Here is a 16162-nt window from a genome sequence, read left to right as displayed (position 1 = left end):
GCCAAAAATGTTGTACAAGAAAGTTATTTTCAAGAAAAGTCAAGTAAAATGAAGTAAAGGAAAAAGAAATTTATTTTCCTGTGAGTGTTCATTTGACAAAATTTTTTTGCAGGAAAACTAAAGTTTAGTGGTTCATTTGTCAGAAAAAGACACTTATGAGAAACTTCTTTATTTCCCATGGCAAAAAGTAACTTTGAGAGCTAACACATACTGGAAAATGTATTTTATCTAATGCAAATCCTTAACATGAAGCTTAAAAAATAAGTAGATGATAACTAAATGAACAAATATTAAATAACTATGCTTGATTAGTTGCCGATACAAAAACTCATTGATAAACTGATGATTAGTAAGTACAAAACAAAACTGAAGACTAATGACAAGATAAATAAATACTTTCAAAAAAAATCAATTACTAATTTTTTCTACAACAATTATCTTAGAAAGTATCACAGTAGTCGAAATTATTGTTGCTCACGTAAATTTTAAAGTGTTTTTCTAAGAACCTAATTCGTATTTTTTTGGTATTGGCGTCATTCGTTTTTTTTCTTACCCTCCAATTATTTTGGCCCCACAATGGAGAAAACTTTCCCGCAAAATCCTATGCTTTTGGCCGGATCACTTTTGCAAGAAAGTAAATCTTGCAGGAAAATTTAAGAACATTTTTCCCACTACTTTCCTAGCAACTAAACACTACAAAAGTTATGAGAAAGTTGATTTTCCCATCCTTTCATGTAATTTCCTGACAACTGAACGGAGCCTTATTGGGCCATGCAAGATGCCAACCGAGGAAAATCTTCGAGGGCCAAAGCCCAGCACCTAAAAGGCCATGGAGCCCAAATAAGACCGCTAATGCTACGGAACCAGAAGGAGTGCACCGATGGGAGCCACAGATGGCATCGCGGGACCCACTCCGACCATCGGATTGCCGATCCGAGCCGTCCAAAAATTCTATAGAAAAAACGAGTGAGCCTATGTAGAAATCAACGGCATCAGATGTGTGTAGATGCTCGATCCCTCGTTTTTTCGTATATATCTATATAATAAAACAAAGCTGTGTTTGAATCAAATAGATAACCAACGCTCAAGATTTATCATCTTCTTCTACATAAATCTAGACCATTGGTTGTTCAAAATGGCAGCTTGGTAAATACCAAATCCATCCAAGGATTATCATCATCGCATTTTGGTAACCGGCTAATCAAGTAAAAAAAAAAAGGATCCCTGAGATTGATTCCCTGTGATTCAGGGTTTAATTTTTTACCACCTTTACCAAATATTGACATTTAAACTTCTATTGATTATCACATAAATTGGAAAATAATGCTTACAGCCACATTTCCGGGTAAGAATGGATCCCTGTGATTCAAGGAATTAATGCTGAAAATTCGAGTGGTTTTCAAACGTTTTTTTTAAACAGTAAGATCAAACGTTTGCTACTTCAAACCTTTCAATTTTCCCTGTGACTATTCAAAAAAAAAAAAAAAATTCCCTGTGATTATCAGATAAATTGTGATTTTATTCTTAATAATACCTTCTCAGCCGAAAAGGTCCACGTTTGGTACTTCAAAGCTTTCAATTTAATTTGATTATACCTTCTATTTAGAAGGTCCACGTTTTTTACGATTTGTTTGTCACGGGCATACATTTTTCACGTTTTTCAACTTCTGAACGACCATTACCGATAGTGAGGTAAGTTCGATTTCTTGAACGTCGCAAGAATTCAAACATTGAAGGATTTTTTTCAGTTCTCATGAAAGTTCGATTTTCTCCTTGAACGATTTTTACTCATATTGGGTTTCTTTTGCTGAAAATTGGGAGTTTTTTGAACGATTTATTTCAGTTCTCATGCAAGAGATTCTTGAAGGATTTTTGTCAGTTCTCATGCAAGTTTGATTTTTTACTTGAACGATTTTTACTCATATTGGGTTTCTTTTGCCAAAAATTAGGAGTTTCTTGAATGATTTTTTTAAGTTCTCATGCAAGGGATTCAAACATCGAAGACATTGAAGGATTTTTTTTTTCCAGTTCTTATGCAAGTTCAATTTTTTTCGATAAAAAGGGAATGAGACCCATTCCGATAAAAAAAGAAAAAGATTTGGGAAGACTTATATTCCCAATCCCCACCACTCCTGATATGGGAACCCATTCCAATCAAAAAGGAAAAATGATTTGGCCCATCATCTCTTCAGCGAACACGGACGCAGCCCTCTTTAGCGCCATCGTCGGGGGTCCGCAAGAAATCATAATAAGTATGAGATTACATGTCCTTTCCTTTTTTCCTAGCATATTTATAGGATGCAAAGAATGAACCCCCAATCACGTAATGAATTGCAAGGAGGAAAAAAATTACGGTTGTTAAGCGGCAATCATAATCACAATCACAGCTGTCAATTACTAAAATTTTTGAATTTCCTTTTCAGTTTAGAAATCACAATCATGGCTGTGATTTTGTGGGGTTTATTATATAGATTTTACAATCACAATCACGGCTGTGAACTCTCTCTCTCTCTCTCTCTCTCTCTCTCTCTCTCTCATACACAGAGACACAGAGATATATATCTTCACCCTTCCCACCACTGTTAAGCGGCAAGCAAAAAAGGTTCCCGTAAAGGTAAAGGAAAGACGATATAATGTGTTCTTTTTTAATCGGCAGGATACAATGTGTTAATATTAGTTTTCAATTCCAACTTCTAATTTAATGATGATTTTTTATTCCAACTTCTGATGCTGAACTATAAAGACCATTGCAAACATCATCGAGACACCGATAGTGAGGTAATCTTTTGTTTTTCTGCTTCAACAGTTTTTTCAGTTCTAATGCACGGAGCTAAATCCCCTTCTCTACAGTTTAAAAAAACAAAGGCGTTACGAGAATGGAATTATAGCCCTTCGCTATTCTATGAAGATTAAGGCTCCATACGTGAACGGAATACCATTCTTGATGTTTTGATGCCATGTATGCTTAAGTTTGCGTCAAACGTATTGGAAAAAGAGGGAAACTGATGAGTGGTCCCATTAATATTTTTGTGGTTTGGAGTTTTGTTGGTGATTATTATAGCTTTTCATGTTTAATCAGATTTTTTAACAATACATTTGCTAACAATACGGATTTTTTTATGTTCATAGATATAGAACGACTTAAGAATATTGGTAGACTGTGCTTCTCATTTTGCTAACACCACAACGTTTTTTAATGTTTATGGACATAGATGCAAAAATAAAGATTTTTAACCTATCCATTCCTTATTTTCATAATCTTAAATTCCTAGGATTTGTATTAATCAGAGAACAAGAAGATCGGTCATAGTTACACCCTAAAATTAAGGAGATAGGACTGGTTTTGAAGCCGGCTCTGGATGTCTGGAAAGTCTAAAATCAAAATGATAGAGAAGAGACCGATGAGAGACATGTTTACAAAAAATTGTAAGCAATTGGGGTGTTTACTTGAGGCTAGGGGCATTTTTTTTTTTATGTCTTTTAATATCTACCGACATAGGAAAAGAAAGAGTGCAAAACTAATTAATGCCCTGTTCTTTTTTTGAACGGCAACACCCTATTCTTTTTTTTTCTTGATAGTTGTCAAAACAACATTTTTTTGCAAGATTAACACATGGAGTAATTGTAAACATTTTTTTTCATTTTTTTAAACTTCGTTTCATAAGAACATGTGTTGTTATTGACATTCTTTTAAACGTTACCATATATGCATCGATGAAAATATTTTGATGTTAACCAAACACACCGCAAACTGGAGTTTTGTGTTCCTTCTTTTTTTTTGTCACTCATTTAATATTATGAGAATCTATATATATATCTTTAAAACGTTTTCTATTGTTATTCCCATGATAACTTTTGACTATTACTCTCTTTCAAATTTTAGATAATTTCTTGGGATTTTAACTAGTCATGGACAATCTAAGCATCTATGGCCATGTGAGTTGAACTGTTTCATTTTATACCTTGGTCGTAATAATCAAATTAATTGTTTCCTATGCATTCGGTGAATTCTTCATTTTCTTATGCTGCTCGACGGTAACTTGTAGAAAATGTAAGAACTATTTACTCAATTGCATTGCTTTGCTTAATCTGACTTTATATATTTGATTCATATTTGCTTTGTTTTATTTTTTCAGTACAAAGGTCATGTGTCTTCGAGAAAAAAAGTAATTGTGGTGATTCATGATGAGCAAGAAGTTAATTGTATTTTTATGCATGGGGTATGCCTACCAATGCCATTATTACTTTACTCCCTCTGTACTGTAAGGGGTCAACGAATTGATAAAAGGGATGTGGTGCCATACAATACATACTTTTGGAGAAAATATAATTCTCATATCAATGTGGAAGTTTGTCCTGAAATAAAATCTGTTAAGTATATCCACAAGTACATCTACAAAGGTCATGATCATACCATGATAGTGTTGAGAGACGAATAAACGAGATCTAGAATTAAGGTAACTATTATTAGTCATCATTTTATTTTACAAGAAGGGATTCTTGCTCATTAATTATTTTTTTAGGCTGTTATTCATGTTCCTAATTGTGTTTCTTAGGCTGATATGCATTGGTACAAAAACTCTTGGGAGGCAGATGGAGTAACAAATTTCAAGACAATAAGACCTATGCTGAACACCTTTTTTCCCCCTACATTTGTGTATCAGATTTGACTTTATATAGATTTTTATATTTTTTATGCATGTTAAAATTGGATTCTATGAATGTAACATGGTATTGGTTTTGAGTTTTATGGTTCGGATTAATATAGTTCAGTGTGTATCCTATCAATGCAATTAACTCGGTATATGTGATTGGGATTATCATTGGTAGTGATATACATACGGGTAGTGGCTTAACAAATAAAACTTTTTGTTGCGGAGTGCTGCAGGCATAGGTAATTAGCATATGAAAGTTTTGCAACAACAAAAATATATCATATTTTACTTTGTTCTTACCCATTTTTTTCAGCATGTCCTCCCTTTGCTCATTACTCGACCCGTAGCTTTAGTTGTCTTCAAAATATGTTTGAAGGCACGGTGCATTCGCTAGTATATGTATAAGTAGTGGACAAAATTGATTTCTATATTGTATTTCTCTACCAATGAATAATCTTTCCCAGTTGGAGGATGGAGTATGGGTGGGTCATTCATTGGACATTAAAAAATTTCTCCTTGGAAGAAAATTAGTGAAAAAATAAAAATTTAGCGAATAATAAATTTTTCCTCTCAATTTTTTCTTCTCTTTTACTAAAATTTTCCTTTCCTTCTTTGCTTTTTCGGGTTCCAAACAGAGCGTAGACCTTATCCAAAGTTAGGGTTTCAAAAAATTAGCCCCTCTTTTGTTTCTCTCACTTCAAAAGCTATTGAAAATTAGGGTTTCAAAAGTGTAGTTGTAGGAAGTTGTGGAATTCTGTTGCAAGGTAATCTCAACAAAGAGAAGGCGATTCTCATTTATCTCAGCGAATATATGGAGATTGATAGCGTTAACCCGTGGAAACGTAAATCTCGGGGTAGGTAAAAAGTTGTTCCCGGATAGTAAATCTCGGGCGATTCTGATTTTTTTTATTTTTTTTTGATGTTGATCTTTGCTTCAATGATCTCCCTTAATAATCCACAGAAGAATGAGAGAGAGAGAGAGAGAGAGTTTAATCTGGTAGATTTTAGTTATTCATGTTTTCCCCTCGCAGTTAATAGAGATTAGAGAGTTTAATATGGTAGATATCACATTTGTAAAGGATATTTGATTTTGGGCAAATAGAAAATGTGAACCATCCTCGATAACTGATCCACACCAAAATTGGTCCTTGCATAAGTAATACTGTACTAGTATGGATGTATCCGCTCTTGTTGATTTTATAATGATGTATTATGAACAGGTGCATTGAAAGCTTCTGATATGGATATTGATACCAAACGAGCTGCATTGAAAGCTTCTCCTTCTGTTGTCAGTGTTGTATCCTATAAAGGTACGTGATATGCTCTGCTGATGTAACCTAAGAAATCATAGGAAAGAAAGTAAATAGACTGATGTGCTCTTGTTGCATTAATAGATGACAAAAGATTGTGAGAGGAGAAAAAAGATGAAGGGGAGGAACCCAGATAGAAGAAGAAGAGAAAATCCTAGATCCCTAGGAAAGTGTAAGAACAGAGGTAGGGGTAGAAGAAGGATGAGAAAACACGGGGATAGGCCTCCACAAATAACTGATGCTCTACATCTTTTTCGTCCTAGTCACAATTGTGACACTGATAACTCTTGTATATTTGGTTTAAAATCCGAAACTACGTAATCACTCAAAAAAACTCTGAAGTAAAAATAATGCTTGGCGCCGTTGAATTATTTCCTCTTTTCGAGTAAAATTGCGTCTCATCTATTCCCTCTTGTTGGAAAAAAAAAAAAAAACACTCGTCTGAGTTTTAGTGCGTGTCTCTCTTTACTATCACATCATTAGACCACCATGATTTGGCTTTCTCTTCGTAGCAGAATCTGATGTGAAATTCGTGTCTCGTCTTTTTCTTCTAGATCTAATGCTTGGATTTGAGCGCGTGGGGCTTCGGCTTTGATACCAAGTTGACGTAACATGAGAAATTGCAGAAACGATGTATATATTTTGGATACATCAGATAGCAGGTTGAGAGATAGAAAGGAAAGGGGAGAAACCTTAGTTTTCACTAGGGGGCCTTGATCACACAACGAGAAAGAAGACGAGAAAACCCTAGATCCTTAGGAAACCAAAAGAACAGAGGAGAAGAACAGAGGAAAGGGGAAGGAGGAAGAGAAAACATGGCCGTGGGCCTTCACAAAGAACTGATGTTCTACACAATTATACTGATAACTCTTATTTATAGACACTTAAAATGGTACTGATAACTATTATTATAGACTCTTAAAGTCTTAAATCATAAACCACTCAAACACCCCTCAAGTGAATTGAAAATAACACATCACTCCATCAATTTATTTTAGTTTCTTGCCTGTAAAATTGTATCTCATCATATACCATGTTATAGCGTTTTGTATGTTGTTCTTCGTACTTGTGCCATGCGTAGCCTTCTTTGTGTATATATATGGAGTGCACTGTTATTCACACTCTGCTTATGTGTCTCTGCATTCTTTGTGTCTCTGCATCACAAGTTTCCATTCTTATGTGTCTCTGCATGTTTATACGCTCGCACAGGCAACATATTGTTAAATACCCATATTTATTGTGATGTCTAGGTGGGAAGATGATGTTGCCTGGTTCTGGGACTATCATAGATTGTGAGGAAGTCAATGGAACGTATACGAGTACGATTTTGACTTCTACTGCACTCCTTAGGTCATCTCCTGAATCAAATACTTTACAAGATGACATGAAGGTGGTTATTCTTGTTATAAAAGTAATGGTTTTCATACGATATTGTTTAGTCTTTTTCACTGAGCTAAAAGAATTGTCTCTCTATTATTATAGGTTAATGTGTATCTAGCGGATGGTAAGTCATTTGAGGGTCATGTGTCCGCTCATGATTTTTATCTTAACATTGCGACTATCTCCATTACATCTGATGTAGCATTGCCTACTGCCTCTCTTAGACTTTTGGATGATTCTCTCTCTTTATATCCAAGTGATTGTAATTCAAACTACTTCAAACTTGGTCCTGGAGACATAGTGGTTGCCATTGGCCGCTCCTGCGATAAGACCCATGAGCTCAGGGTCACTCCAGGAAAATTCAGGTACAAGGAGTAAATATACTACGCATATTGCAATTTTCTTTCTCAACTGCAAGTATTTAAGACGTTTCTTACAGTTTGCAGTTTGCACAAATAGGTCTTGAAATACAAGAGTTTGCATACCTAAATGTTGTATGATTTTCTGTTAATCATTGTGCTTGTAACTGCCTTGATGATTACTTACACTTGCTCTCTTCTCTGTGTAGTCGTAAATCTTGGAAGTTTGGTTGTGGAGAGCTTTTCAAGTCGTCTTGCATTATTTTGAAAGTAATAATTCTTCTCTATGTTCCCCTTCTCTTATATCCATATTGGTGTTCAGTCTTTGATTGAGGTCAATGATAATAAGACTTAATGGATTAGTTTCTGTTTTGATTATTCTCATTCATCTTATTTCTTTTTTATCCTTTGGAAAACCCCGTTGAACCCTTCTAACGTTCAGAGTAATAAGACCAAGAAATACGTACAAGAGCAAGTAAGAAAAGGTTCAGGAATAAGTCTCATGTACATATTTTATGATGTATTTCCAAACAACAATTTATTTGTTGATATGCATGCTTGATGTAGTCAACATTTAGGGGGTGTTTGGTCAGATTATGGAGCCTGATTATCGAATTATAGCTTCCAGAAAGCAATTGTGGCATGTTTGTTGCAGATTATCAAAGTCACTTTGGGAGAAAATGTGATTATTAGAAGGTATAATTTGCAGATTATTGGGAAGTTTCCCAACCCAAGCTCTTAGATTACATGTTGTGATTTTTTAAAGTTAGAAAAACTCAGATGTCCATAGCCCGCCAAAACAATTGCACTTCTTACTCATTATTTGGATGTATATATCTCTGTGTATATCTTTGTTATAGTTCATTAGTTCTTGTGGAATAACATGTACACACGCACATATTTGCCTCTATAAATGTTAGAAAATAGAAACTATGGAAAACTACTATTAACTTGTACTTGTGCAATTCTTTTTGGCACCAGTACTCATACAATGATCTTTTTAGAAATTGTTCAGAACTTGTAGATTTTACATAAAAAATGCATTATGTACACTTTTACATCAGTCCAAGGGTAAGGTTGACTTTTTAGTAGCATTAAGCAGATTTTTAGCGTATTGTAGCAAATACTACACTGTTGATTAACAAGCAATCAACGGCTGTAACAAACAGGTTTGTTGCTTCAGCTTGTAAGTCATGATCTATAATCGTTACAGGCTTACAGCTATAATTTGTTAGTTGGTTCTAATTGCTGCACCAAATACATACTTAGGCTAGTCTACATGGTGGAGTGCAATCTATACCTAAAGTGTGTTAGAAAAAATTGATGTATACATATCACATTTATGAGTTAATGCTATGTGCTCTTTGTTTTATTTGAGTAGATATGTATTCATTGCAATCTTTCAACTAAGGGCTGTTTTTTGCTAGAGTGGTTTCGGGGGGCCCCTTATAAATCGTTATGGAGAAGTAATCGGAGTCAATTTTTATGACGAGATCTGTACCCCTTTTCTTCCAGTCAACATAGTTTCCAAATTCTTGAGGCGATTTAGAGAAAATCGGTATGTTCAAAATCAACATAGCTTCCACATCTGTATGTTGCTTATTATGTCTTGCTAAATGTCCTCATTTCTATGTCCTCACCCCTCCCCTGTAGCCACCCAAAAAAGGAAAATTGTGGGCTCTCAGTTTGTTAGATCATCTGTGAAGGAGCTGCCTAAAAATTGTCTTACGGAAAGCATTATGAAGCATTCTTAGAGGGTCTAACAGTTTGTATCATGGCATAGGGAATCCCTTCAACCCTGTCTTGGCATGGAATTGACTAATCTTTATGCGGCAAGTATAGGCAAGTTGGAAAAAGTTATCTCAAAGTTCAGTACCTCCAAAGGCGTACTTGTGGATGAGGTATGTTAGCATCTTGTTTTAGATGGATCCTGCTTCTCTGAGGACGAGTTCATTTTTTGAATTTTCTTTGCAATGAAGAAAAATACAAGTAATTTGACTGCACATCTAGATTATTGAGATTGCTGGCGTCAGAGCAGCTGCAAAGTCTATTTTGTGGACCATATAAAATTTAGGTCTCTTGTTTCAAGAGTCAACTTCTTTAGTAGAATGCCAAGTGGTATAAACTTTCTATATTTGGGTTTTCGTTATAATGTTGGCACAAAGGCTGTGAAGTATGTGTATGTAATTTGTGCTTAATGTACTATTAGGCTTAGGTTCACATGTCAGGGTACGGGGTTCTGCAGTCACCTTATCTTATTCTGTGCCAAGTCCAAGTTACCATTTCAAATATCCTCCCATTCCCTGGTGGATGTTTGGTCCTTGCTAGAGTTGGTGCCATTCCATACTGGTTTTAGTGGCAATGATAGAAGTTTTAAGAGCTTTTGGAATGGTTTATATGATACAGGTTTTACCGGCTGTGTAATACTAGTTCTGCCAGCCTTATAATGCATTGATGAACTATTTGGTGCCTTATCACTTTTTGTGCTAAAGCGTGTGTGGGTGTTTTACAATTGCTGGCTAGGATACAGTTCCATTTTTAGGTAATTTGAAATAAAGTAGCAACTGTTTAATGTTTATTAGTTTCTTTTCTGTTTCTTTTCCTTAAAATTCCTGCCTAATTGCTTGCTTTGTTGCCTTTGTGTTCATGGTTTTGGAGTGTGTGATTATTGGATAAGAAAAAATATCTCGGTTAGAATTTATAATGAAGATTGAGCCAAGTGTGTACACAATGCAAGTGTGAATGGATGTATGCATGCATGTAATTGTCTATCTTAGTTCAGACATTCCTACCTATTGCATACTGCACTAACTAATCTTTCACATTGTCAACTAGGTTATAAAGGGGTCCCCTGCTGAAAAAGCTGGAATACTCTCTGGTGATGTTATTGTTCAATGTGGGAAAAAGGAGGTTCAAAGTTTTCTGGAGGTATATTCACTTTCATCATTGTCGTTCTTAGGGAGGAACTATTTGCATTTTGGAAATAGCTTATCGCACTCCTTTTCACTAGTGCAATATCTGGAAGTGCCCTAGAGCCTTAAAAATGAGGGAGGGAAGATAATCAGTCACCATGTTTTGTTTTCCTTTTTCTTGTTGCTTTTATACTAGTGTATATTATCTTATCCTCATTTGGACTATGAAAAATCAGCATGAGTGTCTTTGTCTTCATTACCAGCAACTAGCATATACACGTCACCCCAGCTTAGGTGCAGAATGTTCGTTATTTGAGATTTCAGTTAGATTTAACAAGTAAATGCTGGGATTTTGTTTGGTGGACGTCTTGTGTTACACGTTCTACCAATTCTACTGTACATATTCCTATATTTGTCCCTGTACTTGTAGTCTGAAACGAAGGAACTGGTGATAAAAAAAAGTTTGGGCACATACAATCCCTTTCCCTCCTATACACCATCATGATTATATATCAGTGCTAATAATATAGTACTAATAACATAACTAACACCACTACTTTTGGTCGTAATGTAGCAGAAGCAGCAATAATGATCTTAATAGTCGTAAGAGCAGTTATACTTATAACTACCAGCCATATATTATTCTCCTAGTTGTAGTAGCTATCAGCCTATCACAATAGGAATAGGAACAGGAGTAGCAATAATTGTAATAATATCACCAACAGCAAGAAAATGGTCTTAAGGGCATGTAATGTCAGGTTAGTGACAACTTTTTTGAAAATAGATAACATGGGACATAATACGGTGTAGGAATAATAGTAGCTAAACACCTTAAGGATAATGTTGTAATAGTTTTGAGGAATAATAGTAGATACTCCCTGAGTCCCATATTGCTAGTCCTGACGTGTAATTTTCGAATAAAAAAATAACGTACTTCCATGCATAATTTTTAATATATTTGACACCAAATTAAAGAACTAATTGAGATCTTTAATTTGTTGTCAAGAAATTTACAAAATTATGCCCGAAAGTAAGTTATTTTTTTATTTGAAAGTTACATGTCCTTTCATAGAGGACTAGCATTCTAGGAATATGAGACGGATGGAGTACTTTCTTATTTGAAATACATGCAGGCTGAATATGGAATGATTGCAGGGTGATCCTTGGAGATTAACATCACCACTTAGACTAATGGTACAAGATATTTATACAAGAGGACAACACAGAAACAGAAAAAAATATTAGAAACCCACAAACTTGATGGTCAACAGAGTCCTAGTGGCGACTAACCTGCCCGAGTTCACCTTATGACCAGGCGTGCATCTAGACCTGCCTTTAATAACTATGCGCCCAGTAATATTTTTATTTTTATTTTTCCAGTATGAATCTTTGTTTTCCTTTTTTATTAGCTTTTTGTTTTCCTAAAATTACTTATTTACCTCTTGCACTATTCTCGTATTGTTGGTTTAATCTTTTCTCTTGTTGGTATCAGTTCTATGATATAATTTGGGAAAAGGTTCGGGAAACTGTGGAGGTGGGTGTGATAAGAGAATCAAGTGCTGCCCATTTGATTCTAAAAGTGTTTGTTGATGAGACCAGCTCAGATGAAGTAAATAGGTGAGTAATATTTTGTGTGCATTTTTTTTATGTCTACAACTCTACATGTATTTGTATCAATCTTTAACATGGTATGGATTCATGTTATATATATATATACACAGTCGGGTTCCGGTGAGGGATTAAAATGCGGGACTCCTCTTCCCGATTGAATTTCGATGATCTGAGCCGCTCAAAGTGATCAGAACGCGATTTTAAGGGTCCCCGCGAGAAATCAGCAAAAAAAATGACCGGGAAGGGCTTCATCCGAGCAGTTTTCATTGAACGGTTCAAAAAAAACTGCTCGGATGAAGCCCTTCCCGGTAATTTTTTTCCCTGATTTCTCGCGGGGACCCTTAAAATCACGTTCTGCACACATTGAACGGTTCGGATTTTCAAAATTTGATCGGGAAATGAAAGTCTCGCATTTTAACAAAGTGAGGGATCCCTCACTTGATAATTTGTGTGTGTATATATATATATTTTGGTCAAATCAAATAGATTTGTTCTTTCGATTGTGTTATCTTTGAATTTGGAATGAAGGGGGTGTGTGTGTGTGTTATATATATATATATATGGGGCCGGTTCCATGGACAATATTTTTGACACAACTTTTGCCACTTCATCTCAACCCTTGAAATGGAGGGCTGAGATTAAACCTTAAAAGGGGATATTGTACTCAATAATTCCCCCCCTCTCTAAAGTTTTCTCTCGCCTTGTACCCTCACAAATCATGACACTGGCGACTCCCCTCCCCACTCCGGCTCCTCCATCTCCGACGAACACCATCATCTCTCTCTCCCAATGTCAGCATCAACAAGAGTTTACCAATTTCCAGTGTAACCCTTTCAAGATTTTTTAATGGGCATAAAAAGAAAAAACCATGGAAACCCATAACATTCAAGATTAACATTCAATTTTCAGAACCCATAACCCCATTTCAATTTCTGGACGGAAATAACATCTAAAAAGTTCAAGTGCAAAGCAAAATCACATTACAATTGCAGAAATTAGCATCCTCCTCTCTGGTTTTGAGGTAATTGTTTTGATTTTGATCTATTGGTAAGAAGATTAGGGCTTCATTGGGGATTCGAGAGAGGTGTGTGTGTGTGTGTGTGTGTGTGTGAGAGAGAGAGAAGCGCGAGAGTGGGCAGGAGAGACAGAGAGAACGTCGGAGCTGAGTTCGCCAGGTACGGGAATCGCCGGAGTCGCAGGTGGTGGTGTGTCGGTGAGGAGAGAGTACGTGAGGGTAGAGACGACATAGAAACGTGAGATGGAAAGATGGGGAGCTATTCTGAGAGAGAGAGAGAGAGAGAGAGAGAGAGAGAGAGAGAGTACTGGGTTGATTACCAGAGATGGGTTTGCCGATGAGGACTCTCAGCGGATATGAAGGGGCAAGAGAGGCTCAGGAGGGGATGGGTCGTAACAGAGAGAGAGAGAAAGAGATTAGGTGAGGTTGGGTATGTGTGTCATTTTAAGAGTTTTAATCTCAACCCTCCATTTCAAGGGTTGAGATAGAGTGGCAAAAGTTGTGTCAAAGTTGATGTCTACAGAACCAGCCCCTATATATATATATATATATATATATATATATATATATACAGTCAGTCTCAAATGAGGGAGTCCTTATTTTAGTTAAAATGCGGACCTCCTCATTTCTTTTATTTTCCGATCGAATTTCAATGATCCAAGCCGCTCAATGTGTTCAGAACGTGATTTTAAAGGTACCCGCGAGAAATCGGCAAAAAAAATGACCGGGAAGGGTTTCATCCGAGCAGTTTTTGTTTGAACTGTTCGATAAAAAACAAACAAAAACTGTTCGGATGAAGTCCGTCCTGGTCATTTTTTTTGCTGATTTCTCGCTGGTACCCTTAAAATCACGTTCTGAACACATTGAGCGGCTCGGATTATCGAAATTCAATCGGAAAAGGGAGGTCCGCATTTTATTAAAATAAGGTGGTCCTTACAGGAGACGGACTGATATATATATATATATATATATATATATATATATATATATATATATATATATATTTGATAAGTAATTCAATATATAAATAAGAAGGCTTTAAGGGAAAGAATCAAGGGTATATTACATCATCCTTCTATGTGAATGCGGGTCAGAATGTCCTCCTCTCATGTTTTAGCTAAAGCAATTCCTCTCTACGTATTTAAAACATTGAGAATTTACCAGGTGTGAAATTCACTCTTACTTTAAATTCATGGAGGGGGGAATTTTCAGATTTTAAATATTTAACTGCTCATATAGAAAGCTTTGAAGGGAGATTTTTTTAACTTGCATTGAATCCAAATATTTATTTTCTTAGTATTCTATTAAGTAACTTTAAGGATTATGTTCTCTGCCATGAGGTTGTATACTTTTACAAGTGATTCATTCTGATTTTGTACGATCTAACTTGTCTTCTCAGTTGGCCGGTCCCCAAAACATATGAGGCTTCGGTGAAAAGAATTCAACACAGGTAATATGTCTCTTGTGCGGTGGTGTTTTGTTCGAACTGGAAATGTATGATGTAGCTTTTGCCAGCATGATGATTAATGTGATGTCTACTGGGTTTTGCTTTTAAGTTTAGGCAGTATCTATAGAAGGTCTGAAAATGGAACTTGTTCTAATATACAGGGCTAACTGCTTTTTGTTTGTGGATAAGTCGTTAACTGTTTATTTGTTTATGGTTGAGTGGTAACTAAGTTTTTTAGCCCTGTATATTAGAACTCATATTATACCCTTGATTACAGGAGTAACTTATTAAGGAAGTGGGGTTGGAAGGGTGCCATGGCCCTATCTATTTTTTCGAAAATTTGCATTATTGTAGGATGTTTAAATTTTGTCATTACTTATAGAATATGAATTTTTGTCCCATGTAGATTTTTTACTGGTAAAACCGTATCCAAACAACAAATTGAACGGGGTGGGCAGTGGCGGCCTCCTCCCCCAAAACTAAGTTTACATTGCTCAATCCCGCGTGTCCAAAAGTGTTTTGGACAATACGGATTTTAAAATGAAGAGTTTTTATTTATTTATTAAATTTGGACTATTAATTGTCTAGATGGGCGGTTAAGATCGTGCGTTTCCGTAAATAACTTATTCATGGATAAGTCAAGAATAAGTATCTCTCTTCAAACATATCCCCTAGTTCTGTCCCTGCATTAATTGAAATTATATTATGCACTCTTGAGGGGGGTGAATAGGATGATCAATTAAAAATTCATACAACCTTCAATTTTAATCCACTAACCAAGTTTCATGCCATTCAATCAATTTAGCAACTAAAGACAATAGCAATAAAATTAAAGAACTCAAACGTAAGGATATATGTGGAAACTACTTAAGGTAAACTCACCCTAAGCATAAAACCACTGCCTAACTACCAAATTTGTTATAGATCAAAAAGGTTTACAAAGTGTTAAGAGAGAAATTACAACTTTATTCCAAAAGCTAATCTAATTTCACCACTTTGATATAGCTCCCCGAGCTCCTTCTTGATCCCATCGCCACCACGAGTCCAATGCCTCGATCTTCGTTCACCACGACTCTGGTATCATCTGGCCAAGTACACTATCATAGGCATGTATGGATGGATTTTAAAAAATGAAGATTTTTGTGCAAACTAAATCAACCTTGAGAAAACACATGGAGTATTAGAGTGTATCTCTAGATTGAATCAAGATGATTGAATGCTGGATTCGATTCATCCAAAGCATAATGAAAGCTCAAGAGAAGGGAGAAGAAGACTCTCTCTCTCTCTCTCTCTCTCTCTCTCTCTCTCTCTCAAAATGGCTGCAAAAATCGTGCAAAGTGCTGCCCTAAAATTGAGAAAAAGAAGTATAAATATGCTCTGAAACTCAGAAAATCACTAGTAAACATAACCAAACCTTAGAAAATCATTTGAATAGCTCTCCACTAATGCAACCATGCCTTAGACACACTAAAT

General features: G+C 35.7%; 3 protein-coding genes across 6 annotated transcripts in view; all 3 read left to right on the top strand.

Annotated features, from left to right (window-relative positions):
* LOC131301971 (putative protease Do-like 14) overlaps nucleotides 1-15028 on the top strand; it is an 87328-nt gene extending 72300 nt beyond the window's left edge. For both annotated transcript variants that reach the window (XR_009191498.1, XR_009191490.1), the window contains one exon: nucleotides 14756-15028. The gene's annotated coding sequence lies outside the window, so the exon portion shown is untranslated. The remainder of the gene's footprint in view (nucleotides 1-14755) is intronic.
* The window catches only part of LOC131302014 (protein SODIUM POTASSIUM ROOT DEFECTIVE 2-like), a 90867-nt gene that overhangs the window by 52208 nt on the left and 22497 nt on the right, over nucleotides 1-16162 (top strand). The gene's annotated exons all lie outside the window — the stretch shown is intronic.
* LOC131301964 (putative protease Do-like 14) lies at nucleotides 5277-15028 on the top strand. Of its 3 annotated transcripts, XR_009191486.1 has the most exons (11): nucleotides 5277-5509; nucleotides 5876-5965; nucleotides 7216-7355; nucleotides 7448-7710; nucleotides 7914-7974; nucleotides 9132-9262; nucleotides 9488-9605; nucleotides 10540-10632; nucleotides 12109-12233; nucleotides 14642-14819; nucleotides 14928-15028. XR_009191486.1 is itself a non-coding variant. In XM_058328495.1 (10 exons), exons 1-10 carry the CDS (start codon nucleotides 5467-5469, stop codon nucleotides 14694-14696), a joined length of 1119 nt encoding a protein of 372 aa, XP_058184478.1. In that variant the 5' UTR covers nucleotides 5277-5466; the 3' UTR covers nucleotides 14697-15028. The 3 variants fall into 3 exon arrangements, 2 of the variants coding, with proteins under 2 accessions (XP_058184478.1, XP_058184479.1); XM_058328495.1 differs by having other exon boundaries at nucleotides 14642-15028; XM_058328496.1 differs by lacking the exons at nucleotides 9132-9262; nucleotides 9488-9605 and having other exon boundaries at nucleotides 14642-15028.

This window comes from Rhododendron vialii, chromosome 1a (genome assembly GCF_030253575.1).
Source record: "Rhododendron vialii isolate Sample 1 chromosome 1a, ASM3025357v1".
In the NCBI taxonomy this organism is placed as follows: Eukaryota; Viridiplantae; Streptophyta; class Magnoliopsida; order Ericales; family Ericaceae; genus Rhododendron; species Rhododendron vialii.
Note: the sequence above shows the minus strand (reverse complement) of the source record. Positions and strands in the feature narration are given on the sequence as shown.

Coding starts and splice junctions, on each gene's coding strand:
- LOC131301964 (XM_058328495.1), top strand. CDS start 5,467: ATGGAGATTGATAGCGTTAACCCGTGGAAACGTAAATCTCGGG. Junction 7,711..7,913: donor GTCACTCCAGGAAAATTCAG/GTACAAGGAGTA, acceptor TTCTCTGTGTAG/TCGTAAATCTTGGAAGTTTG. Junction 7,975..9,131: donor CGTCTTGCATTATTTTGAAA/GTAATAATTCTT, acceptor GTTTTTTGCTAG/AGTGGTTTCGGGGGGCCCCT.